This window comes from Hesperophylax consimilis, chromosome 10 (genome assembly GCF_061612785.1).
Source record: "Hesperophylax consimilis isolate HC1 chromosome 10, BYU_Hcon_1.0, whole genome shotgun sequence".
In the NCBI taxonomy this organism is placed as follows: Eukaryota; Metazoa; Arthropoda; class Insecta; order Trichoptera; family Limnephilidae; genus Hesperophylax; species Hesperophylax consimilis.
Genome location: NC_142845.1, coordinates 1,440,432 through 1,464,578, shown reverse-complemented (window position 1 = coordinate 1,464,578; position 24,147 = coordinate 1,440,432). Strand labels below are relative to the sequence as shown.

The 24,147-nt window shown below is 33.2% G+C and overlaps 1 protein-coding gene across 1 annotated transcript; it reads left to right on the top strand.

The window, feature by feature from the left end:
* The first annotated feature begins 555 nt into the window (after positions 1-555).
* On the top strand, positions 556-23,285 carry LOC149420159 (serine protease Hayan-like). Its single transcript, XM_089636313.1, has 9 exons — positions 556-666; positions 3,369-3,438; positions 5,280-5,380; positions 12,438-12,541; positions 15,426-15,535; positions 19,978-20,112; positions 21,285-21,409; positions 22,462-22,607; positions 23,100-23,285. Exons 1-9 carry the CDS (start codon positions 609-611, stop codon positions 23,283-23,285), a joined length of 1,035 nt encoding a protein of 344 aa, XP_089492439.1. The 5' UTR covers positions 556-608.
* The last annotated feature ends 862 nt before the right edge of the window (positions 23,286-24,147 follow it).

Here is a 24,147-nt window from a genome sequence, read left to right as displayed (position 1 = left end):
CCACCTCACACCTCATTTGTAGTAATACAAAGAGGTGGGACAAATACATATTGTGAGAAGGTGGGACATTTTGCGAATTTCTATGGGACATTTGTAGTGAATCTTCTACGACGTACTCAACACTACTGCACAGGACCGGCTTCATCAAATAATCTCCTATATTAAATAAATAATTCGTCATAATATTTTAAAGCATAACTTCCAAAATCGTATTTCCTAAAACATGTAAATGAAAGCCACTATGAACGCGTAGATTATAACGTACGTTTCGTTTGACTTTACGTTACGTTTAACCTTACGTTACGTTTCGTGTAGCTAGATAATACACCGTAACGATTGAAAATGAGGAGGGGAAAAGTGATCACTGTAAATATTTCAAACGAGGAAAATAAATGTTAACCGGTTTGAGATGTCGGATCAACTAACAACCTTATCCTTGACAAATTGTGCAAACAGCTTATTGGCAGTTGATAGACGATAGTTAAAAGTGGCAGATCACTTGAAAAACACCTTAAACACTTAAGCGATTATTGGTAGCGTTATTTATAATTAGCTTATGCGAAATAACTTTATACTCAAATCAACTTTATTTTATAGTCACGTGAATCATGTTTTACCTGTTCATAACCTTTGGAATGATTATGTTATCTGCTGCCGTTGTGGAAAGTAAGTATACATTTTTACTAACAAGAGATTACGATATGATTTTGTTGAACGTGTATCAATATATAAATATCATTGTGGTATCAATATCAGTAGTGCAATAATTAGTCATCTCACTCAATTCTTAATATATACAAATACATCCTGCGTATGTTTGTGCTTCCGGACGTCGAACAGTATATTCAGGATATCGCTGAAAGTTTTTTCTTATTAGTTCCAGGAGTGTTAAAAGAGTGGGTTGAATGGTACAAAAAGTCGGGGACGCCCGACGAATACATAATGCAATATCTCTGCACCAGAATGAGATACGGAGTGGAATTAAATTCGATGTAATGTAGTTTTTAACAGTAACATTGTAGTATAGAGGAGTTAATAGTGGAATAAGTCTGAGACGCTCGAGAAATACATTAATAACAGCGAAGCATTGCGGTATCTACTAGTCTGAAATAAAAGTTATCTAATACCATTATTGAAACATACACCAATACCAATACCCTTTAATATGAATAATACCTCTAAATTCTTACATTATTTTACGTTCATAAATTATAGAAATCAAAAAAGAAAATTCAACACCATTTTACTTCTTTTTTGGTCATACATAAAAAAATACTAAAACGGATATTAACTCTGTCTTTGATGTTTTAAAAAGATAATAAAATACTTATATAATTGTGAGAATTTTTCTTTAATTTCTTCTTTGTAGATTTCACTTGTTTGTTATTTATTAATTAAATGAATTTAATTTAATGAGAACTACACACATTGCAAATTAAATAAGCTTTTTGGCACCAGGAAGTTATCGGTGTTTGTGATTATTACATCCGTACAGAGAATGCACACAGAGAACTTACTCTTTTGGATCTTTTATAGATTTTTTTTATCAAAATTTAAATAATGCAGCCCAAAATAATGCCATCAAGTACTAAATAAATTCAATATGATGACGTTGAAAGGAATTTCAACATAAATGTGCTACACCAACGCCTCCAGCGGTTGTTACTGCCAATATTTTACTGAAGTTGAACGTATTATTAATACTAGGGTATTTTCAAAATAAAACTGATTTCATTCTATCAAATATATTTACTTCTAATTTATCAAATAATGTAACTGTTGAAATTAACCTTAAATGTAACTTATGCTCAAATAATACATTTGTAAACTATCCTAGGATATCTCTAGTGAGACAGACACAGTAAAATAAAACATTTGTAAACTAGCCTTGGATATCTCTAGTGAGACAGGCACATTAAAAATATGTTTAAACCTTACTTATGTGGATGTGCCTAGTAAATAAATAAATATCTTAACTCTTTAGGGCTCTGGAATATTATTAAAGAAACTGTCAGAATGTCAGAGAATTTGTGAGTATTTCCGCTTCCCAATTAAATGGGAAATTTCCGAATATATCTGAAATTAAACAGTTTTTCATGAAGCAGGTGATGAAATACGCTGTTTAATTTTATTATTAATAATAAACATTTAATTTTTCTAATGTTAAAATTTTGAAATCAAACGTATACTCCTTTGAAACACTGGTTTAAAATGATTGATAACGAAAAAACATGTATTACAAACATTACAGGCACCTCGCTTCTTTGTCATTTCATATAAAATTAATTTATTGAAAATTCACAAAATTTCAAATTGTGGTCGGAGCCTTTGATTTCATAGAGGTGTACATTTTAGTTATTCTGTGGTAAACTGTTTTATAATATAAAGCTTTGTGTTTTCTCTTTCTAACAACATTTGATTACCAATTTAGCGAACGAATTAGCCCGAGGAGTTAATTGCTTTATGGCATTATACAAATATACTTCACATGTAACTGAGGTATTCATGCTTTTCAGCAATATCAATATGTTTTTGAATAAACGTTTTTAATAGACATATCTTACCGTATACGACATACGCTGGGGCTTATTTACACGCCCACACTACAAAGGCGCCGGCACAATAAATACGCCCCAGCGTATACGACATACGCTGGGGCGTATTTACACGCCCACACTACAAAGGCGCCGGCACAATAAATACGACCCAACGTATACGACATACGCTGGGGCGTATTTACACGCCCACACTACAAAGGCGCTGGAACAATAAATACGGCCCAGCGTATACGACATACGCTGGACCGTATTTACACACCCACACCACACTATAAATTACGAATTGAAGATTTAAAGTTTATTTTTCTGATTATGATTCTCGTATTAAAAATATGTAATTTTAATATTTTCAATTATAATATTATTGATACACGATTTAAAACCGCACATTCTGAAACAGTTCCAACTGGCTACAACGTCATTTTGATATAGAAAACGCCAATAACTGGTAGGACTGCAGTCACCAGCGTCGCCCGGCGTGAAGTCAAAATCGCCGAATTCACGATTAAAACCGAACATGTCGTTTTGGGGACAAATTGAAAATGGCTCAAATCTCATAAAATATTTTTTTGTCAAGTTAATAATAAAATATAGAATCTTTCAATATCATAATCATTAATTTTTTTTTCAAGAATCAAAAAGGGCAAACCTCCAGCGTCAGCAATATGCAATTGTGGACAGTAACTGTTTAAGAGTGTGTTATTGTCTACACAATACATTTTTATGTTTGATACCATCGACTCTTTTTTTATTTTACTAACCATATAGTAACCACACTAAAAATATATGCTATCATTTTTTTATTTCTAGATGATTGTTACTTGCCCGGCGGAGCTCTAGGAAAATGCGTCCATGTCAAAGAATGTGACAATATTTACAAGTAAATATAATCTTGATTTTTTTACCTTACCATTTGATAAAATTTAACTAGATGTTACGCCATTTCTCAGCACTGCTAGGCAGAGAATACACACGTCACATATCTCTGTTGTATCACGCGCTCTTCGTTTCTTAGTTTGTTCTCAGTCCTCCTCACTAGGTATTCCTGTTCCGAGGCGGTTGTTGTATGTGTATTGATCATGATTGTCTCATTTCCTAATTTGTTGGTTCCCACAAAATATAAAATAAATTAAGCAAAAAGTATTTATGTTTGTTGTCTGTAGGTTGCGTTGGGGTTACTTCATAAATTTAATGATTTCCTCATCTTCTCCCTCATGTTTAGTTAGCCATAGTTTGATGTCTTTTTTAAACTTTTCTATATCCATGGTGTTCTTAATTTCAATAGGAAGGGCATTATATAATTTTATAGCATGTAAATAGTTGTTCTTCTGGCCGAAAGATGTATTTAATTTTGGAATGTTTAGTAGATTTGAGGATTTCGTCCTTGTAGTGTAGGTGTGTTGTTCAGCAAGGTACTCATATTTTTCTTTAAAAAATATTCGCTTATTATTATAAATTATGATATTTAATTCGAAACACGTTTTACCAATCGTCACATTTGACATTGTCACATTTGAAATTGTCACATTTAACATTGTCACATTTGACATCGTCACATTTGACATTGTCACATTTGACATTGTCACACTTGACATTGTCACATTTGAAATTGTCACATTTGAAATTGTCACATTTGAAATTGTCACATTTGACATTGTCATTTTTGATATTGTCACATTTGAATTTATCACATTTTACATTGTCACATTTGACATTGTCACATTTGACATTGTCACAAATCAGCACCATCTTATATTTCTCGATATTTTCGATTTGTAACAATGTACGTTTATTTATTTAATTATTACGGATTACGGAAATAGATATGGAGTCGAATTTTAGTAAATATATTGTATTTTTAAAAAATTAACAATGTGGCATTCTTCATCATACTAATGACGCTTGAGAAAAACATGGCAAGATCAAGTGAATCAAAAACTTATGTGTGGTAAAAGAGGGGGTATGTGATGAACGAATAACGGAGTGTAAGGAAAATGTATTACGAGGAAGTGGGTGGTAGCAGAAGTGGAGGACTCCCGAGTAAGAAATGGCGAGATCATGTTAAATATATACTTTAAAAAATAAGCTTTTCAAATCTTAATAATACTATTATTTCCACTTTAAAACTACACCCAGTTTTCTGGTATACTGGAATTTACATCCTCAAAATATTGCTCACCAAACCATTCAAACAAATTAATATGTTTATTTTTTTATCTACAACTAATCAGACAACCCAACAAAAAAATATTGTAAACCGCATTTAAGCCAAAAATTGTCGATTCAGGGACCGTTCTAATTGCAAAATAGTGCTGATGGTCTATTTTTGAGGTGTCAAATGTAAAGGTCACTCAAAAAACGGACCCTTAGGACGGGTTTTTTCGGAGTTAATTTTCAAGTTCTGTGAAAGACTTCTTCAAGTTCTGTTATTATTTCAGTTCTGCCAAGCAATTAGCCTATAATGTTGTAAAATAAAAGCTTGAATAGGACTTTCACAGAACCTTGAACGTTGAAATTTGATGAATTGTTCATATTCTTCGAAACAACCCTCCATAAGTAATTATTTTGGCCGTCACAGTCAGCTCATATCTCTATATGAGAGAGATCTGTTCTTGTATTAAGATTTTTGTCAGCTTCTATATTGTTAATAACGAATAACTGTTGAGCCTCGTAATGTGACATTTTTTTCTCAGCGATATAGCAAAACTTTTTTTCTTTCAGAGATATATCTACACCTTATTCCGAGAATGCCCTAGAGCCCATAGTGTGTTCTGATAATAAAGTATGCTGCCGCCATTTTCCGACTTACGTTGCAAAAGAAGGTAAAAAAAAATTGTTTAGTGTATAAAAGATGTGAAAGCTTGAAAAATTTGGAAAAGATATAATCGAAAACAAACAATAATTTCTTTCAGCTGGCCAAGTCTATAAATTCATCAACTCGTCATTACATAAGCTTCTAACTGACATTGTTTTCAAAAATTACCTTTGAGTGCAAAACCATTTCTTTTGCTCAGTTCTTTCAGTTCGTTTGGGTAGGTTTTCCTACCTTGTCGCAGTGTTAAATTTCTCGGCTGGCTAATTCCTCCATCACAACACAATCAACATTTTCCGCTTACTGTGGTGGTAGTAGGAGGTTTTCAAATATTGTCAGGTTATTCGTAACCTGGGAATGTTTATCATCAACCTTAAATCTGACAGTTGATTGTGCGTCACTTTAGTTGGATAGGGTTCTAACTTTGCTGTGAACTTTTGAAATGTTTTATTTCGACAATTTTAAATTTCAGCGGGTAATACATATCAAGACAAATAGGAATGACTAATCTAACGATTTCATATTAAATTAGTTAGGAGGTTCGAAGATAATCTACCGGTTTTCACCTTTCACATACATTTTGGTTTGCATTTTGTAGAATAACACAAACTATTTTATGTTTATTTTGGTTTTATTTCTACAAAAAAAAAATGTAATAGTTTCATTTTTTAGTATTATTTCACCTGCTATGCTAGGATGTCCCTGTTATTTTATAATAGATGTATATTTTTTAAATAGATTTTGTATTAGTTTGACTGAGGATTGAACCATACTCCTCAGTGACCGATTTCTTATTGGGTAGGACCGACATTTATTTCGTTTGTCAACTGCTATAACAACATCGAATATTAAAGAAGGGCGTAAATGTTCGCATGTGTACGAGACAATTAACCGTCTGCACAATTACTGTATATGAATAGGAGGCTGGGTACACTTGTCAACGTTTCAGTCTCGGCGAGTGTGGCGAAATTTTGGAGTGAAATTTGAAGCCAAGTTCAGAAAGGAATTTATTTCCAAATCTGAACTGATAGCCCAGTCAATGAAGGGAAAAAAAGACCCAATGTCGGAACTAATTCCCCGGAAACTGAATTTTTCACAGATGTTAGAAGACTTTTAGACATGTATTTTTACAAAAGTCCCTGACTTTCCCCCTTGTGCTTCCTTCCCCACCCCCCCTTGAATATATTTTTCAAAGCCTTTCGGAATACGCTAATATCTCCTTAATGGTTTTATAAAATCAAATTATTTTTTTTTTTAGATTCTTATTAGTTATTCTAAAAATTTTTATTATTTCATTTTTGCAAGAAAAGCTATACAATCTCTACAATTTATTAGTAAAGGAAAAATATCAGTTTTTAAAATAGTATTTCAGGATATATTTGCACATAACTTTTTTCTGAGCCTGTTAATGAAAAAAAATAAATCAACAAAACTTGTAGACAATATTTCTAGCTATAAAATAATGTATATAATAATGGGTTTTAATTTATAATAAGGCACATAGGCTGTTAATAAGGAGCACGGCGCGCGGCGGCTCGAACGCGCAGCGGTTCGCGGCGCAGCGAGAAATTACAAAAACCTTAGGAAAGTAATGATTAATTCATGTGTTTGCTTTTTTATAACAAATTCATCTAACGTTGAAGAGTTTTATTGTTATTTACCAGTTTTAGTTCCGAGGGGAGGGGGGGAATATAAATATTTTCCCCTGCCCAATGAAGCGCTTTCATTATCCACCAACCGCCGTGCCCAGGTCTGGCTAAACAGTCATATTATGTTGTATGATTGTTTGTAACTTATTATTTAAATAAAGGTATGTGGGAAATTTATGGGAATCAGTTTACGCGTCCTCAACAGTAACCCAGATGCTCCAGGTACATGAATATTCTCGGGCAAACAGAGCCTACACTTTAACAGCAGCGTCTCTTGTCCACGTAATCAGAGAAGAATACCGAGATATTGATGGGAAATTAAGACAAATAGAAAATATGTATCAAGATTTTACGTGTTACGTACAAAAAAGATATGGAGAAGGTTAATAATGATGACAATCTAAAAGAGACGATTCCATATACTGAAGCAAATGAAGACAGGATTAAGGAATCATCGAGTAGAACTGCCAAGTTGTGGCTTTACCTTCTACATTGCATCGACCTCATGCTTAGATTTATATTTGCAGAGAAGTCCGGGAATCGGAAAATGCACTTAAATACTATTGTTAATATGCTCCCATTTTTCCACCAAGCAGGACATTTACCATACGCAAAATCAGCATATATGTACGTTCAAAGTATGTTGCAACTCGAATCAAGAATCACTAAAGAAGAATATAAACTATTCACTGAAAATGGGTACTTTACAATAAGAAGAAGCGACAGATATTGGTCCGGTACGTGGACGGGCATAATCATCGAGCAGTGTCTCATGCGACCAATGAAGTCAGTATGAGGTTTGACACATGGGCGTGGAATCACTGACAGCGCTTTGTCAAAGTGGAAACTTGGAACCACTTACTGCGTGAAAGTGCAACAGAGCATTGAAGAATTCATCGGAATAGAATTTAATTTTACTGAACAGCATGTTGAGCTGCGCGAATCACGGAAGAAAAGGGATGAGCTAGATATAGGAAAATATACATCATGGCTAAGACAGCACAGCCCGTTCACCAAGCTCTCGGGGGAGCTGGTGTATTTATCTTCAGGGTTTATTTCAGATAATAGTGTCAATTGTGATAACGCTTATGAGGTGAGCCTGGCAGCTATGCAAAAAATGAAAGGATGTAATTTTGGAGATATACGACTGAAAAGGAAAGACATGGTGACTACCCAGCAAGATTCAAATCCGCAACTGTTAGGACGAGACAAGTTGCAGTAAACCCTCAGCAGCTATTTAACAGAATACTGTGCATTAGTGATAGTCCTAGCAAGCTTTAGACCTACTAAGGATATGAATTGGCTTCAAGACCCCTTCTATTTTTGATGAAGTCTCCCTTCGTAAAGGAACAAAATCATGTATGGCAAAAGTATTTATCGAAAGTATTCATGACGAAGTTGATTTGGAAAATGCTGCAATAGTCATCGATGGGGGATACCTCCTACACTCTGTTGTTTGGCAAACTTAAACTACTTACGGAGACATCATTAAATCATACTCACGTTTCGTCCATACTAAATTTGGCAAACATTCTATTGTCGTTTTCGATGGATACCCTGAAGAACCAACTGTAAAATATGGAGAGCAAAGACGAAGGTCGGCTAGCAACTCATCGTGCGATATTGAATTAAACTGTACTACACGTTGTTTGACTAAGAAGGAAGCTTTCTTATCTAATAAGAAAAACAACAAAAATAATGATTGAAGCACTGTGTCATGAATTTAGTGAATCTGGTTTGTAAACAGTCACGGCCGCAGGTGATGCCGATATTGACATTGTACTAACCGGCATCGAACAACTCAACATCTTCTCAAAAGTGATTGTTGTTGGCACGGATAGTGATCTTTTGGTATTACTTGTAAGTCTTGCTCCTGGAGGAAAATCTATTTTTTTCTGTAAAGATGTTGGTGGAAAGGCCCCTTCAAGAACTTTCTACATCATAGAGAAACCTATAATGTACCATAAAGATATTCGAAAACACATGCTATTTACCCATGCCATTACGGGCTGTGATACGACCCCATCTTTATATGGGTTAGGAAAGATAAAAGTTGTTGACATGATGAAAAACAATCCCGAAGCAAAACACGCAGCTGAGGCATTTCTGTAAAAAGATGCAACTGAAGAGAACTTGTTGCAAAATGGAAAAAAATTCGCTCTCGCCATGTATGGTCTTGGTAGCTACTCTAATTGAAACGAAGCTCGATACTATAAGTTTACCAGACTAACGACAAAATCAGCTTTTAAATCTAAATTTGCAAAACTTTGCAAATTGCAAAACTACCACCGACTTCAGAATCGTGTCATCAACATTTGTTGACAGTTTATTTGCAAGTACAGTTTTGGTTACGAAACAAACTAAACCCTATCAACTGTGGATGGAGGTATGAAAATGTAAATGAAAATGGTGGAAAGAAGAAATTTTTGAAACCATTTGCTCCTGATGACCTTCTTTCTCTGGTGTCCTATTCCTGCAAGTCTGGATGTGGAAATTACTGTGGCTGCAGAAAATCTGGATTTACCTTCTCTGCCATGTGCTACAACCGTAACGGATTATCATGTCTGAACACACCCCAATATGACGAATAAATGGAAGACTCTCTTGACTAGAAAATTATTTAAATATTTGCCTAACTTTGTCATAGATAATATTGATAAGTATATAATATATTTTCCAAACCGTTTTGTCATTATAATATTTTTTGAGGTATATTTTAAGAAGCTTGTTTGAAAGTAAACCATTTTAGATCTATGCACTATTTTAAGTGATTTGTTGTTTCGGTATTTTATTGTAGATAGGTGCTCATAATAAAACAAGTGAGAATTTCCACAAAAGATTTTTTAGAACTTCGCCATAACATAAGGTCTGCAATATTTTAATGTTGTGAAAGGGTAGTCTTACGCTTTTGTAGGTATTTTTGGCTTATTTAAATAATAAGTTCAAACAATCATACAACATTATATGACTGTTTAGCCAGACCGGGTCACGGCGGTTGGTGGATAATGAAAGCGCTTCATTGGGCAGGGAAAAATATTTATATTACCCCCCTCCCCTCGGAACTAAAACTGGTAAATAAGAATAAAACTCTTCAAAGTTAGATGAATTTGTTATAAAAAAAGCAAACACATGAATTAATCATTACTTTCCTAAGGTTTTTGTAATTTCTCGCTGCGCCGCGAACCGCTGCGCGTTCGAGCCGCCGCGCGCCGTGCTCCTTATTAACAGCCTATGTGCCTTATTATAAATTAAAACCCATTATTATATACATTATTTTGTAGCTAGAAATATTGTCTACAAGTTTTGTTGATTTATTTTTTTTCGTTAACAGGCTCAGAAAAAAGTTATGTGCAAATATATTCTGAAATACTATTTTAAAAACTGATATTTTTCCTTTACTAATAAATTGTAGAGATTGTATAGCTTCTCTTGCAAAAATGAAAGAATACATTTTTTTAGAATAACTAATAAGAAACTAAACAAAAAATAAATAATCTGATTTTATAAAACCATTAAGGAGATATTAGCGTATTCCGAAAGGCTTTGAAAAATATATTCAAGGGGGGGTGGGGAAGGAAGCACAAAGGGGAAAGTCGGGGACTTTTGTAAAAATACATGTCTAAAAGTTTTCTAACATCTGTGAAAAATTCAGCTTCCGGGGAATTAGTTCCGACACAAAACCTTCATTGACTGGGCTATGAAGAAAGGAATTTAATACTGGCAAAACTGAATTTAGTACCAAGTAAAACACTTTAAAATATTTGTTGGAGACTTGGCGATGGTTCTTCGGTGGAGAGGATTCCCTTTCAGAGGTAGTTGTTGAACTGACTTTTCATCGAATCCGGTTCTCTATTTATAGAACAAATACAAATCGGGCCCTCCCGGACGAGGTTCCCCTCTTTAGTGAGGAGTAAATTGGTTAGGTATTTTTCCTCTCAGTGGTTGGCTTGCTGAGAGGAATTTAATATTGTGGGGTGATACCGTTAACCAAGTCAGTTCAATTTACCTAAACCATCACCTCAAGTCTCGTTTGTTTATTTTATAATAAAATATACAAAATTTACATATACGGTTTGAAGTTAGACATCTTTGGTTTGAACATTTCCCAAAGAGCAATAAATATATTTAGATGTGATTTTTCATGTTATTATGTTAGCATATAATCATTTCTTGGTGTGGATATTTGTTTCGTGGTTATATTTACGACCATTTTCCCGTAAATTGAGTCCGATGTTATCAAAAATAGTCACTTTTGAATTTGTAATCATTTTCGATGAAAATATCAATGGGCTATGCTGTGCTGTGATTGGTTGGAGGTGTCGGCCATCTTGGAATTCCCTCTGGTGAGTAGTGGAGGAGGATTAACGTAAATACTAAGTCCGTTCCTTAGCGGTGGTCATTTCATTGACTGGTGGCTCCGAGTGAGGTGGTGGATGTTTATTTTCAGAGCATTTGATAGAGTAATTGTGTGTCGGCGACACGGTATCAAGCGGTTTCGGGGTTTGAGTGTTTTTACGTAAATATGAATTTCATTGGAAAATGGTGGATAGTCTGGATACGTATGATACAGCATGTGTACGGCATTGTCATTGATAATGAGTCTATCTGCCAAGTTTCAGCTCTATCTGATGCCGCGAAGTAAGTTAATTTTCACTCCCAACATTTGCGTTCATTTGTTAACGAAAACTGAAATGAAATTATTAAAAATTATTATTGTAGAAAGCAATCACTTTTTGGTTTGACATATTCAATAAAATAAAATATTTTTAGTTTTAAAACCACGAGTATTTAATAATTTTTAGAACCGACCGGTTTTGCTTTACTCAAGCATCTTCGGGTTGGTTCTAAAAATTATTAAAAACTCGTGGTTTTAAAACAAAAAGTATTTTATTTTATTAAAAAAAATGAATTGGGTTTAAAGTGAAAAAAGTCCAGAAACCGTAACCTTTTTAAATACATCTCTTTGAATTTCGATTTGGTTTATATGAATGAATTAATAAAAATTATGAAGTAGAAATTGAACCAATTCCCATCGTCCGATCAAGATTTTTTGGGTATGATCGTAATGAACCATCTCCAGTCAGATTGATTCGTGGATGTCTTGAAAACTTGTCAATCGTGGAGAGCATTCATTTCTATGTTCCCTATCTCCCAGCCTGCAGGACTGACGTGTCAATGGTCATACCGGCGGGGAGAGGAATCTTGCTGTTGAACAAAATCAATTCGGTTATCGACATTTTTAGCATTAACTGCCTATAAAGGCTAGCTCTGTTATTATTAATATAGTTGATATACCCCACTGTCTTTATTTACGTAAGAATTTTCCTTAACCAACGATTTTAAATCGAATTAAAATGAACAGTTTTGTAGTGTTTTAAAAATTAATAAATAAATGAAATTGAATTGATATATTTGCAGTGTGTAGAAGATATGTAGAAAAACTCGAAGACGACAAAACCAAGAAAGTAGCAACACAAATCTTTATGGGAGATGAAGTGAATGAAGGAGAATATCCGCACATGGTAATATGTTTAACATTAAATTTATACATTGTTATTATTAAATATTTGTTGCGACTTTTCTCTAACGGCTGTTGTTCCCAAACCTACTGATCATCTGTTGAGCCAAAATGATGACTTAATATTTCTCAAATGCACAACTGCGCTCTTTCCAACTCAACCAAACTGGATTAACCTGTGGCTCAGTAAAATGATTAGTTATGAAAAGTGTCAAGTGACATTATGAATATGAACAGAGCAGACAATGAGTGGAACACCCTTCACCCCAACATAAATCTCGTTCGTCTATGTTTATTTTATAAACTTTAAAAAATTACCATTCGGTGATTTTCTCAACTAGTATCATACAAGGCTCATGTTATATGTTCAATAATTCCTATTGAATTAACGACTGGATTAGTGCGTAGTATACTCTTTTTAGGTTACTTCTTTTTAAAATATTTCTTAATCTTATGAATATATATACACACTTTTTGATAAGCTTAACCAATTCACGGATATGTCTTTTCCACTTCATATGTTGTTCTATTATCACTTCGAGATATTTAATTTCTGATACTGAGTTCAATATTGAACAGCCTTAGATATATGTGTTTTTATTACATTTGTTATTGTGAATAATTATGTTAGTGTTAGGGAGTGTTTGTAGTTTGTTAATTGAGAAATGTACATAGTATGTCTTGTTAGTGTTCAATGAGAGAAGATTTTTATCAAACCATTGTTTCAATGTGTTCATGCTATTATTTGCTTGTTCTTTTACTACATTCCAGTCGATCTCATTCACTATGATAGCTGGGTTGCCGGCATATAATATTATATTTGCGTTAAGTGGTAGTTTTAAAATATCGTTGACATAAATTATAAATAGTAGGGGGCCTAGGACTGTGCCTTGCGGTATCCTGAAATTACTTGTTAGTGGTTGATTAAGTGAGTTGTTTATCTTGACTACTTGGTATCGTTCAAATAAATAACTTTTTATCCATTTTAGAGCTTTATCGTTTATCCCAACACAATTCAATTTTTTAATAAGGTTATCATGAGAAATACTATCGAAAGCTTTTTTAAGATCTATGAAGATTCCGAGACATTTCAAAGATTTGTCTAATTTGTCCTCGTTTATGTTCGATAATTTGGCAATTGCATCTTGGGTACTTCTATTTTTCATAAATCCATATTGGTTGCCGTAAATTACGTAATTTTTGTCAATAAAGTCATTCAATCTTTTTTTGATAATTTTTTCAAAGATTTTCGCAATGTTTGAGATCAGCGATATTGGACGATAATTTGTCACTTCTTCTGGGTTGACAGATTTAAGAATTGGAGTGATGATGGTTTGTATATATATAGTTAGGAATATTCCGCTTTGGAGACTAATGTTGATCAAATGTGTTAAGGGTTTTGAGATTTTGTTTTTTGATAGCTTTTAGTGTTTCAGACAAGTTTGTTTATTTAGTGTGACAGTAATTCCATCGAAACCTGGTGCTGGTTTTCCCTTCATGCTTGAAATGATTTGCTCGATTTCCTGGGCTGAAGTAAGGTGAAACATGTCAATTTTGTTTGAGATATTAATGTTAAGGTTCTGTACGTCATTGGACGGTATTTTTTGAATTTGATTTGCAAAAGCATTTGCAAAGAAGTTGTTGAATATGTTGGCGGCATCTAAAGGATTTTCATTACATTGTATTTTTTTTTTTTTTTTTTTTTTTTTTTTTTTTTTTTTTTTTTTTTTTTTTTTTTTTTTTTTTTATATATACAATAATATTATTATTGGGTTTATAAAAACAGTTTATTTTTAAACAAGTTCTGCTGTGTAATTATTATTACGCGTGACAGCTGTTTCGCCCTCTGAAGGCATTATCAAACTGTGGGTAGCCCACTTACAGACGATAAATTTATATTATTTCTAGGTAGGTATTTTAATTTCATTTACTGATTTCTTAATTGATTTCTAAGTAAAATATCAAAAATTATTAATGGTTATTACCCCAGCAAACCATTAATAATTTTTGATATTTTACTTAGAAATCAATTAAGAAATCAGTAAATGAAATTAAAATACCTACCTAGAAATAATATAAATTTATCGTCTGTAAGTGGGCTACCCACAGTTTGATAATGCCTTCAGAGGGCGAAACAGCTGTCACGCGTAATAATAATTACACAGCAGAACTTGTTTAAAAATAAACTGTTTTTATAAACCCAATAATAATATTATTGTATATATAAAAAATAAAAAAATAAAATGGAGTTCTACAAATTAAACTTAATAACAATAAATAAATTAAATACATTGTATTTTGATAGTCTTATGTGTGATGTTATCTATTTCATTTATTTAATGTTTTTTCTTGTCTATGATTTCATTTATAACATGCCAGACTTTTTTTGCATCGCTCTCCGTTGCTTCTAATTTTTTCCGAAAATAGTTTTCTTTTGTGTTTTTTATTATATTAGTAAGTTTGTTTTTGTATGTTTTTAGGCGATTCTTTAGTGTTTCATTTGTAAGTTGTCGGATAGATTTATTTATATAGCACCTGACCGGACATCAGAAGGCGCAGTTTCAATTCCCGTCGGCGGCATTTTTTTTTCACTCGTAAGATATTTTTAAAATGTATTGATATTTCAAGCGACTAATTATTGCTGTTAAAATTGTGGAACTTTAAGTAAAATATCGATGTTTTTTCAAGATGTCGGACCAAAAAAAACAATTAAATTAAGTGTATAAAAATTATTAAGTTTATTAAAAAATATTCTCTCAGTTTAGGGCATATAAATTGTAATTGTCAAATTAATTTTGTTGTTATTATCTAGGAACGCATAAGCATGTAATAAATTAATTTATTGTCACTATCTAGGAACGCGTAAACATATTTTTATAAATTTTCAGGCGGCGTTGGGTATTGTTTCTGGAAAATCAATTCAATTTATATGCGGAGGAACTCTCATTTCTTCCCGATTCATTTTGACAGCTGCTCACTGCGTTGGACTGCGTGATCCGTAAGCCAAAAATTATATCTTTAGGCTATCTCTTATTACAGACTTGAATATTATGAATGTGTTTGACGTTCGGCAGGTATACGAAGACAATCCTCATACACCTGTATAAAACCCTATATAAATACTCTCTGTATTCGAAACAATGACAAAGATATACTCCAAATTCCTGTAATGCATACTACTTTCAGTCAAATAAATGTTAGGTACATTGCGAGAGGATATTTGATTAAGACAAGATACATCGACAAGACAAAGAGCATAACAAAAATTCACGCACAAACAAATTTAAAAAATAACATTAGAATTTGGATCAAAGGTAATGATGGGGACTTTACCGGTACACTCACCAAAAATGATTGATGATGAACAACAAAACTGTTGAGTGATTACATTGTCTTATATTACAATATGGGTATATCCATATTGTTGTGTTCACATAAACAGTTCTTCAACTCGTCGTAGAAGAAGAATATAAATTAATGGTTATTTGTGATAAATCAGGGATTTATTAATACCTCTCGTATTACTCGACTACGGTGACTCAATCTTACTAGAAGCTGGCTAATTGAGATCTGAAACAGTAAGTTTGTCTGGGAGCATTCCCACTGGCCCTGACGACTACTGGACACTGGCTTCTATCTTGCGGACTTCCATGCAAGCTCTATGCACTGCCTTCTATGAGTACATCTGTAAAGCTCTTACTTCCCTACACATATGCATTTAAATTAACCTGTAAAATTACTGCCTCAACACAGGCTAGCCTAGTGAGGCAGGTTATAAGAAACCATAAATTTTATTTATTACATACTACCTATTGTTTATATACTATAATATTTCTATTGTTAATTTTATTTATATCTAATGTCTGTATTTTATTTTTTATTTTATTTATTTAATACATGTTACATTATTATGAAATTTACATAAAGTAGATATAATGAATCACCATACTAGGCGGCTGCCTGTTTCATGGTGACCAATTGAGTGTAATTAATTTGTATGAAATATGAAATCTAGTGTAAACATATGAAATAAGTAACTATAGATGAAGCTAAAATTTTGGAAAAATTGTAATAAAAAGTAGAAGATAGAAATTAGAAAGGAGAAAGAAGTAAATTAGCATTAGATTGTAAAAATGTACATAATTATATATATAATTTTTAATATGTGTGCATGCAAGCACACATGTGTATATAGCAGCAGACATACCTATATACATATAACAGCACATGTATACATACACCCATATGACGCATCCTCACGCATATAAACAATATATACACCTCTATCTGAGTACTTGGAATAGGCTACTAACACTATAACAATCACACATCAAAAAATCCCCGAGCGCTTTCCTGAAACTGTCGTATTTGGCTATTGATTTTATTTATAACGTTAAATTATTGAATATTTTTGGAGCAAGAAAGTTAAATTGTCTTTGTGCCATTGAGGTTTTTATTGGGGGAATAGTATATATGTAGACTTCTGTTGTATTCTTAGAATGGGTTGTTTCATGGAATTTGAACAATTCATCAAATTTCAACGTTCATTTCCGGGTTCTGTGAACGTCCTCTTCAAGTTCTGTTAATATATCACTAAAGGCCATTTACTTGACAGAACTGAAATAATATCAAAACTTGAAAAGAACTTTCACAAAACTTGACAATTATGGACGGGTTGTTGCGGAGAATTGGAACAATTCATCAAATTTCAACGTTCATTTTCGGGTTCTGTGAAAGTTCTATTCAAGTTCTGTTATTATATCATTATAGGGTAGTTGCTTGACAAAACTAACATTATAATAGAACTTTAAAAAATCTTTCAAAGAACTTGTAAATGAACCTTGAAATTTGAAGAATTGTTCAAATTCTCCGAAACAATCTGTCCTAAGTGTTAAATTTGAAGAATCGTTCAAATTCTCTAAAACAACCCAACCGTAGTTATAGTTGCAAATTTCTTTCAATAGAGGTATTTATTTTTAAGATGAATAAATCTCATCTAAGTAATGGATGTCATTTAATCCTTTTTGGACCGTGTGTATAGTTGAAATAAAAAATATTGGATATTTGTTTCTTCATATTAATAGTGAATATAAATTGTGGGTACTCGTTTTCTAATTTCGGCAACTATTTTTTTATCGGATTCTGGCTAGGTACTCGTTAAGGCAGCAGCCACATTTATATTGAAGTGGTGTCGTTTGTCCGAACCGTATAACTCGTTTAACACACAATTGACATAAAAATAATTTAAATTACAATTGGTAATTAAGTGTGACGGGAAGAAAACCGAACTTACTCGAAAATTTTCTCACTCTCAACTAATACGGTATCCTTATCTACAAACGCCGGACATTGTAGATCTCGTACTGATCACGCAAATTATAAACCAACTAAACAGTGACCGGTTCCCCGCTACCCACCGAATGATGTACCATGGACGGCCAATATAAGCGAACGCACGGCCTTGAACGAGCAGTATCCAGATCGATCCCTAGGCTCCATATCTGACACTGATAGCAAGATGTGTCGTCCTTTTCATCGATGTCAAAAGGTACCTAGAAGATTTTTGTCATCCAAATATAGGCTGAGATAACGCGCCGTGTCGCATTTTCCGCGAGTGTAGATCTTTTGTTTATTTATGACTGTTGTCACGTATAATAATGTGACAAAGAAAAATGTCACTCACCTTTTTATCTGTGATATATATAACTAGATCATGAACAAATTGAACTCAGGATTCGTGGATCAAATCGATACTGTTTTCAGTCAGAGGGGAGAGGATTTCATTTCCTTGATTAATGAAAGTGTTAAATAAGAATAAAGGCTTCTAACATCTATCAATATAAAACCAGAAAGAGAACGCAGGAGATCACGCTGTCAATGGGAGGATCCGCGAACTTGTTTGAAACTCCTCTAATTACACATTGCTAGGTAAAAATAAAACACTCCTTTTGCACTGCGTCTATATTCAAGGCAACATCAGGTTTCAGTGTCGCAAAAAGCAACCACCAGGACCGACATACAAATAAACATCCCTTACCACCTTGCCTCCCCTCTCCCCGTCAGCCTCTGCTGTGTCCACTTGCGCCACACTCACCTTGCCATCGAACAAAAACAAGGTTCATCTACATATTCTTGAAGTAACTACGTTACACCGTTCATTGATTATTACTATTTTGTTACTACTGAATAAAGGTATTTGTTTTCGAACCCGCATATAAATTAATTATTACTAACAAATATTATTATGAACTGGCGCCCAACGTGAGGACCGACTAGAAAACTATTTTAAAATCTTGTTAATCAAGTTATTATTAGGTTAAATATTTTTGGTTTTTTCTTAGCTCTTCTCACTGGGAGATCCTGTGCTGAGGTGAACTAAAGTTATGTAATTTCATTTAATTGGATGCGTCTTCCTTGGCGTTTTAGGGTTGCTTTAATGTTATTTCATTGACATACTTCACCCAGACTTTAATTCTTGACTTATGCAGATTTAATTGCACTTGTTATTGTACGCGAGTTTAGTCTCTTTCTCCATGGGGTATTCAGGAAAAAACTTATTGGAAACCGCTGATCTAGTGTGATGTATACGCGGTCTAGTAGATGGTTGCATTTTTTTAAATAGTTTAAGTATTATATTTTTGGTACATATTTGTGTTACATCTGATACATTTTTACATTGTTTTACGTTTTACAGTCGCAGTGTAATCACTTATCGTGAAGGTTTATCTGATCAATTTGGATCGTATAATGACCGAATTTTGCACTTTAAACTATACTCTCTGACCGCTAGACGTAAACTTTCTGATATATTGCTTCTACATGCATCAGTTGATACACCAAATATTTTATCCCAAATAAGCATTAACACGCAATCAAGAAAATCAACAAGGAGGATGAAAGAAATGTTCAATATGAAGGCCTATCACACAAATACCGGTTATTTCTCCCCTTTACCGCGAACATTAAGAAATAATAACACAATGTACTCTAATAACACAATGTACACTAATAACACAATGTACACTAATAACACAATGTACACTAATAACACAATGCACACAATTTACACTGCTCTAATAATAAAATAGACATTTTAATGACCAATTTAAACACTTTTAAAACTGTGTTTACCACTTTTACTAATACTAAGCTGATGTTGTGACGAAACCCTTTATTTAAAAACTGTTTTTACCATTTATACCAAGCTGATGTTGTGATGAAGCCCTTTATTTAAAAACTGTTTTACCATTAATAATAGCCAGCTGATGTTGTGATGAAACCCTTTTTTTAAAGATAGGCTCTTAAGCATGGTGTTTATGATTCCTATTTAAATTGCTATCAGATTATGTATGTACTTAGATGTCGAAGATCTCTATAAGAGTGCGTTTAGGTATTATTTAGGTACATTAAAAATGTGTTTGTATTATATTACCTTTTCAGAGAATTCCACGCCCGCCTTGGTTCCACCATAATCGATGAGATTTATGACAATTATTCAGACCACCCCGTCGATAAAGTGATCGAACATCCCAAATACAATAGAATTAATTTTCAAAATGATATCGCTCTCTTCAGGTATTTATTATTATAATTTTTAAATCCCCCCCCCCCCCCCCCTCCAGCATTCAAACAAAAACATAATTCCCTTTTTAAAAGTGAAACTTTTGTTTGATGAAGTTATAAATGATGAAAAATTACATTTGAAGAAAAGTTTGATGAAAAAAAACTACTTTAAAAGATATTTCTAAATAATGTCACTCACAGATTATTCGTAATGGAGTTTTCCATCATTTAAAAAAAATCATCGTTACTTAATAAATATTAATATACGCCGTTCGGAAACTAGTGGTACAAGAGGAAAACTGGTGAATTTAAATAATTTTCTTTTTTTTTCTTTTTATATACTCAATATTATCAATATTTTTCAATTTACAAAAAAAGTTTATTTACAAACAAGTTCTGCTATGTAATTATTACTGAGCGTGACAGCTGTTTCGCCCTCTGAGGCATTATCAAACTGTCTTCAGAGAATTAAGGCCTTCAGAGGGCAAAACACCTGTCTTGAACTTGTTTATAAATTAATTGTTTTTTTTGTAAATTCAATAATAATATTATTAAATATATAAAAGGAAGTTCAACAAATTAAAGTTAATAACAATAAATAATATCTATATTACATTTGGAGTCGATTTAAAAAAAAACTTAGTTGGTGGGTTAACACCTCCAGCATTCTAGGGTCATATATGACCGGGCATCCATATTTTATAAAAAAAATATGTCTTTTTTCTTTCGTGCGGAAATATATTTTTTTCGACTTCAGAAAGATAAATAATAGTTCCTTCCAGCTTGCCTCAAATATGTTTACATGATGCCATGAAAAAAATTCGAAAAATGGCGATAGTGAATAATTCATGAGAGAGATCAAAAGTAAAGAAACAGTTTTTTTACAAATTCCCTAAACAAAACGAATTTGTTTTCAAAATATTTGATATTTTGATATTTTCTCTCAGTTTTTAATTTATTTATTAGAAACCTACCTACCTATAATGATTTTTTGTTAATCTATATTAATTTGTTAATCTATATCTATATCAATTAGCTATATTGTTCATTATTTTATTGTTCTCTTGTATAAATATCATGTAATATGGCAGACTGTGATTGCACAACCCTCCTAGTCCTGCTGGAATAAAAACTTAAATAAAAAAATATATAATGTAATATTATAATAACCACCATTTTTTAAGACTGGCAGAAGAGATCAGTTTTAAGCCTTATAAACAATTTCCGGCTTGCCTGCAGACAGATGTTAAAGATCCACAGACGGAAATGCAAATTGCCGGGTGGGGACAGACAGACGGAAAAATTCAAGGTAAATGCCAAAACCTAAAAACAAAAAAAATGTATACGAAACCCACGGCACAAGGTTTTAGCGATGGGGGCTACTTTTAAGTCTGTGTAAGGTGAATATATTATAATATCGGCAGACGAATATATCAGTGTTAGGCAATATCGCAAATTCATTTTTATATTCAAGGCCTTTTTCACACCAACTCAGCAGCATTTAAAAAATGTTAAAAACACAATATTTTGCTATTCTACAATATTGGGTATAACTAAGAATAACTGCGAAAAATCAATAAATGCAACTACTTTCTAGTCAAAAGCCGAAACTAAACTATAGAATTCGCAACACAATATTGCATTACTAGTAACTTAAGACAATCAAGACAAAATCTGTTTTACGAATGGATTTATAAATGCAATTAAAAGCGAACGGTTAGAGAAATACACGATCAATAAAATAAAAATTTACTGTAAACTATTTACGTGGCATCAAATATTTGGTATAGTGGCGTACAAAGTTTGCCTTATTTTGGCGTAGGTTATAAGATTTCGGTGATTTTTGCAGTGCTTTTCCGTGTATTTGTTGGATTAACTAATTTTCCACTCCCTTCGCTCTCGTAACTTACTCAGTTGAAATTTGACAGGGCTCCGAGATTATCTTCAATTATTCTTCAATGGAATGCTGTTTAAACTTTTCTTTTCTTTGTTTATGTTTAATTTAAGTACTTGCGTACTGTTTGAGGGTCTAGAGTCGTTCATCAAAAATGTAACTTCGTTCAACAAAAAAAACTAGGTTATTATGTCTCCTTATAACGCCGTTAGGAAAGTGGTGGGGTCCCCTCTAAAGTCCTTAAAGGATTGGGGCTGGCAACGTGATATCGCATCTACATAGCTTAACCACATTTTTTTACAAATCTCCCCCGATAATGGACGCTGTAATGCGATCCGAAACGTTAGCCAAAGAAGGAGGTAACGCAACACGGCATATACCCCAAAAATAAGTCACTATAATAGTTTTGTCCGTGAAAATCTTAAAACATTATTTCATGTTAAAAAATCACTATTCTGATTATTTAGGAGTGGGGTCAAATTCTCTGCTGAAAGCTTCAGTGTTTAAAACGCCCCCGGAAGAATGTTCTGAAAAACTGAACCGTCCACAACCCTTTCCGACAGAGGGACAGATCTGCGCTGAAAATAAAATCAGCCACGCTGACGCTTGCCCGGTTTGTACTTTTCCGCTCTAAACATAATCTTTGAAACGACCGGTCACTGGCTGAGTCGGCTTCGAGTTTGGGTCCCACCCAGGCCAACTCCTCGGCTGGCTAAGTCCTCCATCATGACACAAGCAATGTCAGCTTATTGTTGGCTTACTGTGCCATCGATTTTGGAATGAGGTCGTCTCCTACAACTAAATATCATATTTTTTTACAAATGCATCAATTTTGGAAAATACCAAAGATATTCCCCCAACTTTCAACTAAAATCGATTTACACAATATTAATGCAATAATGAATACAATCTTCGCGCAAATTCTACTTCTGGAATTTTGAATATATTGTCAATTTCATCTTTGAGTTTTCTATAAAGAGTAGCGGGAGTTCGATACTGAGGTCAAACATTTCATGTCGACAAGCTTCTAAGCCAATCAATTTCTGTGAGTTCAAGTTGTTTGGAAAATTTTGTTTTCATTGTTCATATTTTTTATCTTTTTCAGGGAGATTCGGGTGGTCCAATGAAGGTTTCAATTGGAAATGAAAATTATACCCTCTTCAAGGTGATTGGCATCGTTTCATATGGAAAATCTTGTGATATTGGAAATCCCGGAGTTTATACAAGAGTTTCCTATTACCTGGATTGGATAGTAGAGACTGTTTGGCCTGACGACTTGTTTTTAGATTAAATTGAAACTATGCATTAAAGTTATTTCTAGGTGATTTGTTATAAATGGTACTTATTATTGTTTTGAATGTATTTTATTTGATAAATGATTTTATTTTATTTTTATATACTACCTACTTTTTTAATATTACATGTTGTTATATTTAATAAATACTATTGCCATTAAAATTATCCACATATTAATTGCCATTACATACTCAGAGACATAGAGACAAACGGCGTCTGACATATAGATATAAAGGTAGTCCGACATCTGGAAAAACTATGTACCTACACCTGATAAGGCGGCGTACACGGCTAGGAGCTGGGAGCCGTATCGGGGGAGCCGTATAGGGGGAGCCGTAGCGGAGGAGCCGTATCAGGCGACTCGTATCGGGCGAACACAGCATTATTATTGAGCTCCCTTTCAATAGAACCGTCGTCGTTCAATTGATTCGACTCATTGAGCCGTACGAAAATATTGATCTGTTACCGTGGCTCCCGCTCTTAATAAAACGTGTCATGGCCCATCGCTATTTATGTGGTGGTTCACCATCTCTTCCTAAACCTGCGAAGATTTTTTTTAATGCTGTGGTGTTGGGTAGTCACGAAAATATTAACCCCTAGAATCTTTTTGGTAAATATTTCTCCCAGACTGACACAGATAAAAAAAGTCATCCTGTCTCATATCGTATTACGGTGAAATATATAATTTAAATAGTCTTGAAAAGAGAGGAACACCACTCTTTGTATTTTCTTTTAAGAATTTAACAAAATTGAAAATTTTTAAACAATTCTTTGAAGCAACATTCAGCATTTTTAAAATATTGGCCAAGGCTTTACAAATATAATAAAAGATATATTTAATGTAAAATGACACAACT

Coding starts and splice junctions, on each gene's coding strand:
- LOC149420159 (XM_089636313.1), top strand. CDS start 609: ATGTTTTACCTGTTCATAACCTTTGGAATGATTATGTTATCTGCTGCC. Junction 20,113..21,284: donor AATGATATCGCTCTCTTCAG/GTATTTATTATT, acceptor CCATTTTTTAAG/ACTGGCAGAAGAGATCAGTT. Junction 21,410..22,461: donor GACAGACGGAAAAATTCAAG/GTAAATGCCAAA, acceptor CTGATTATTTAG/GAGTGGGGTCAAATTCTCTG.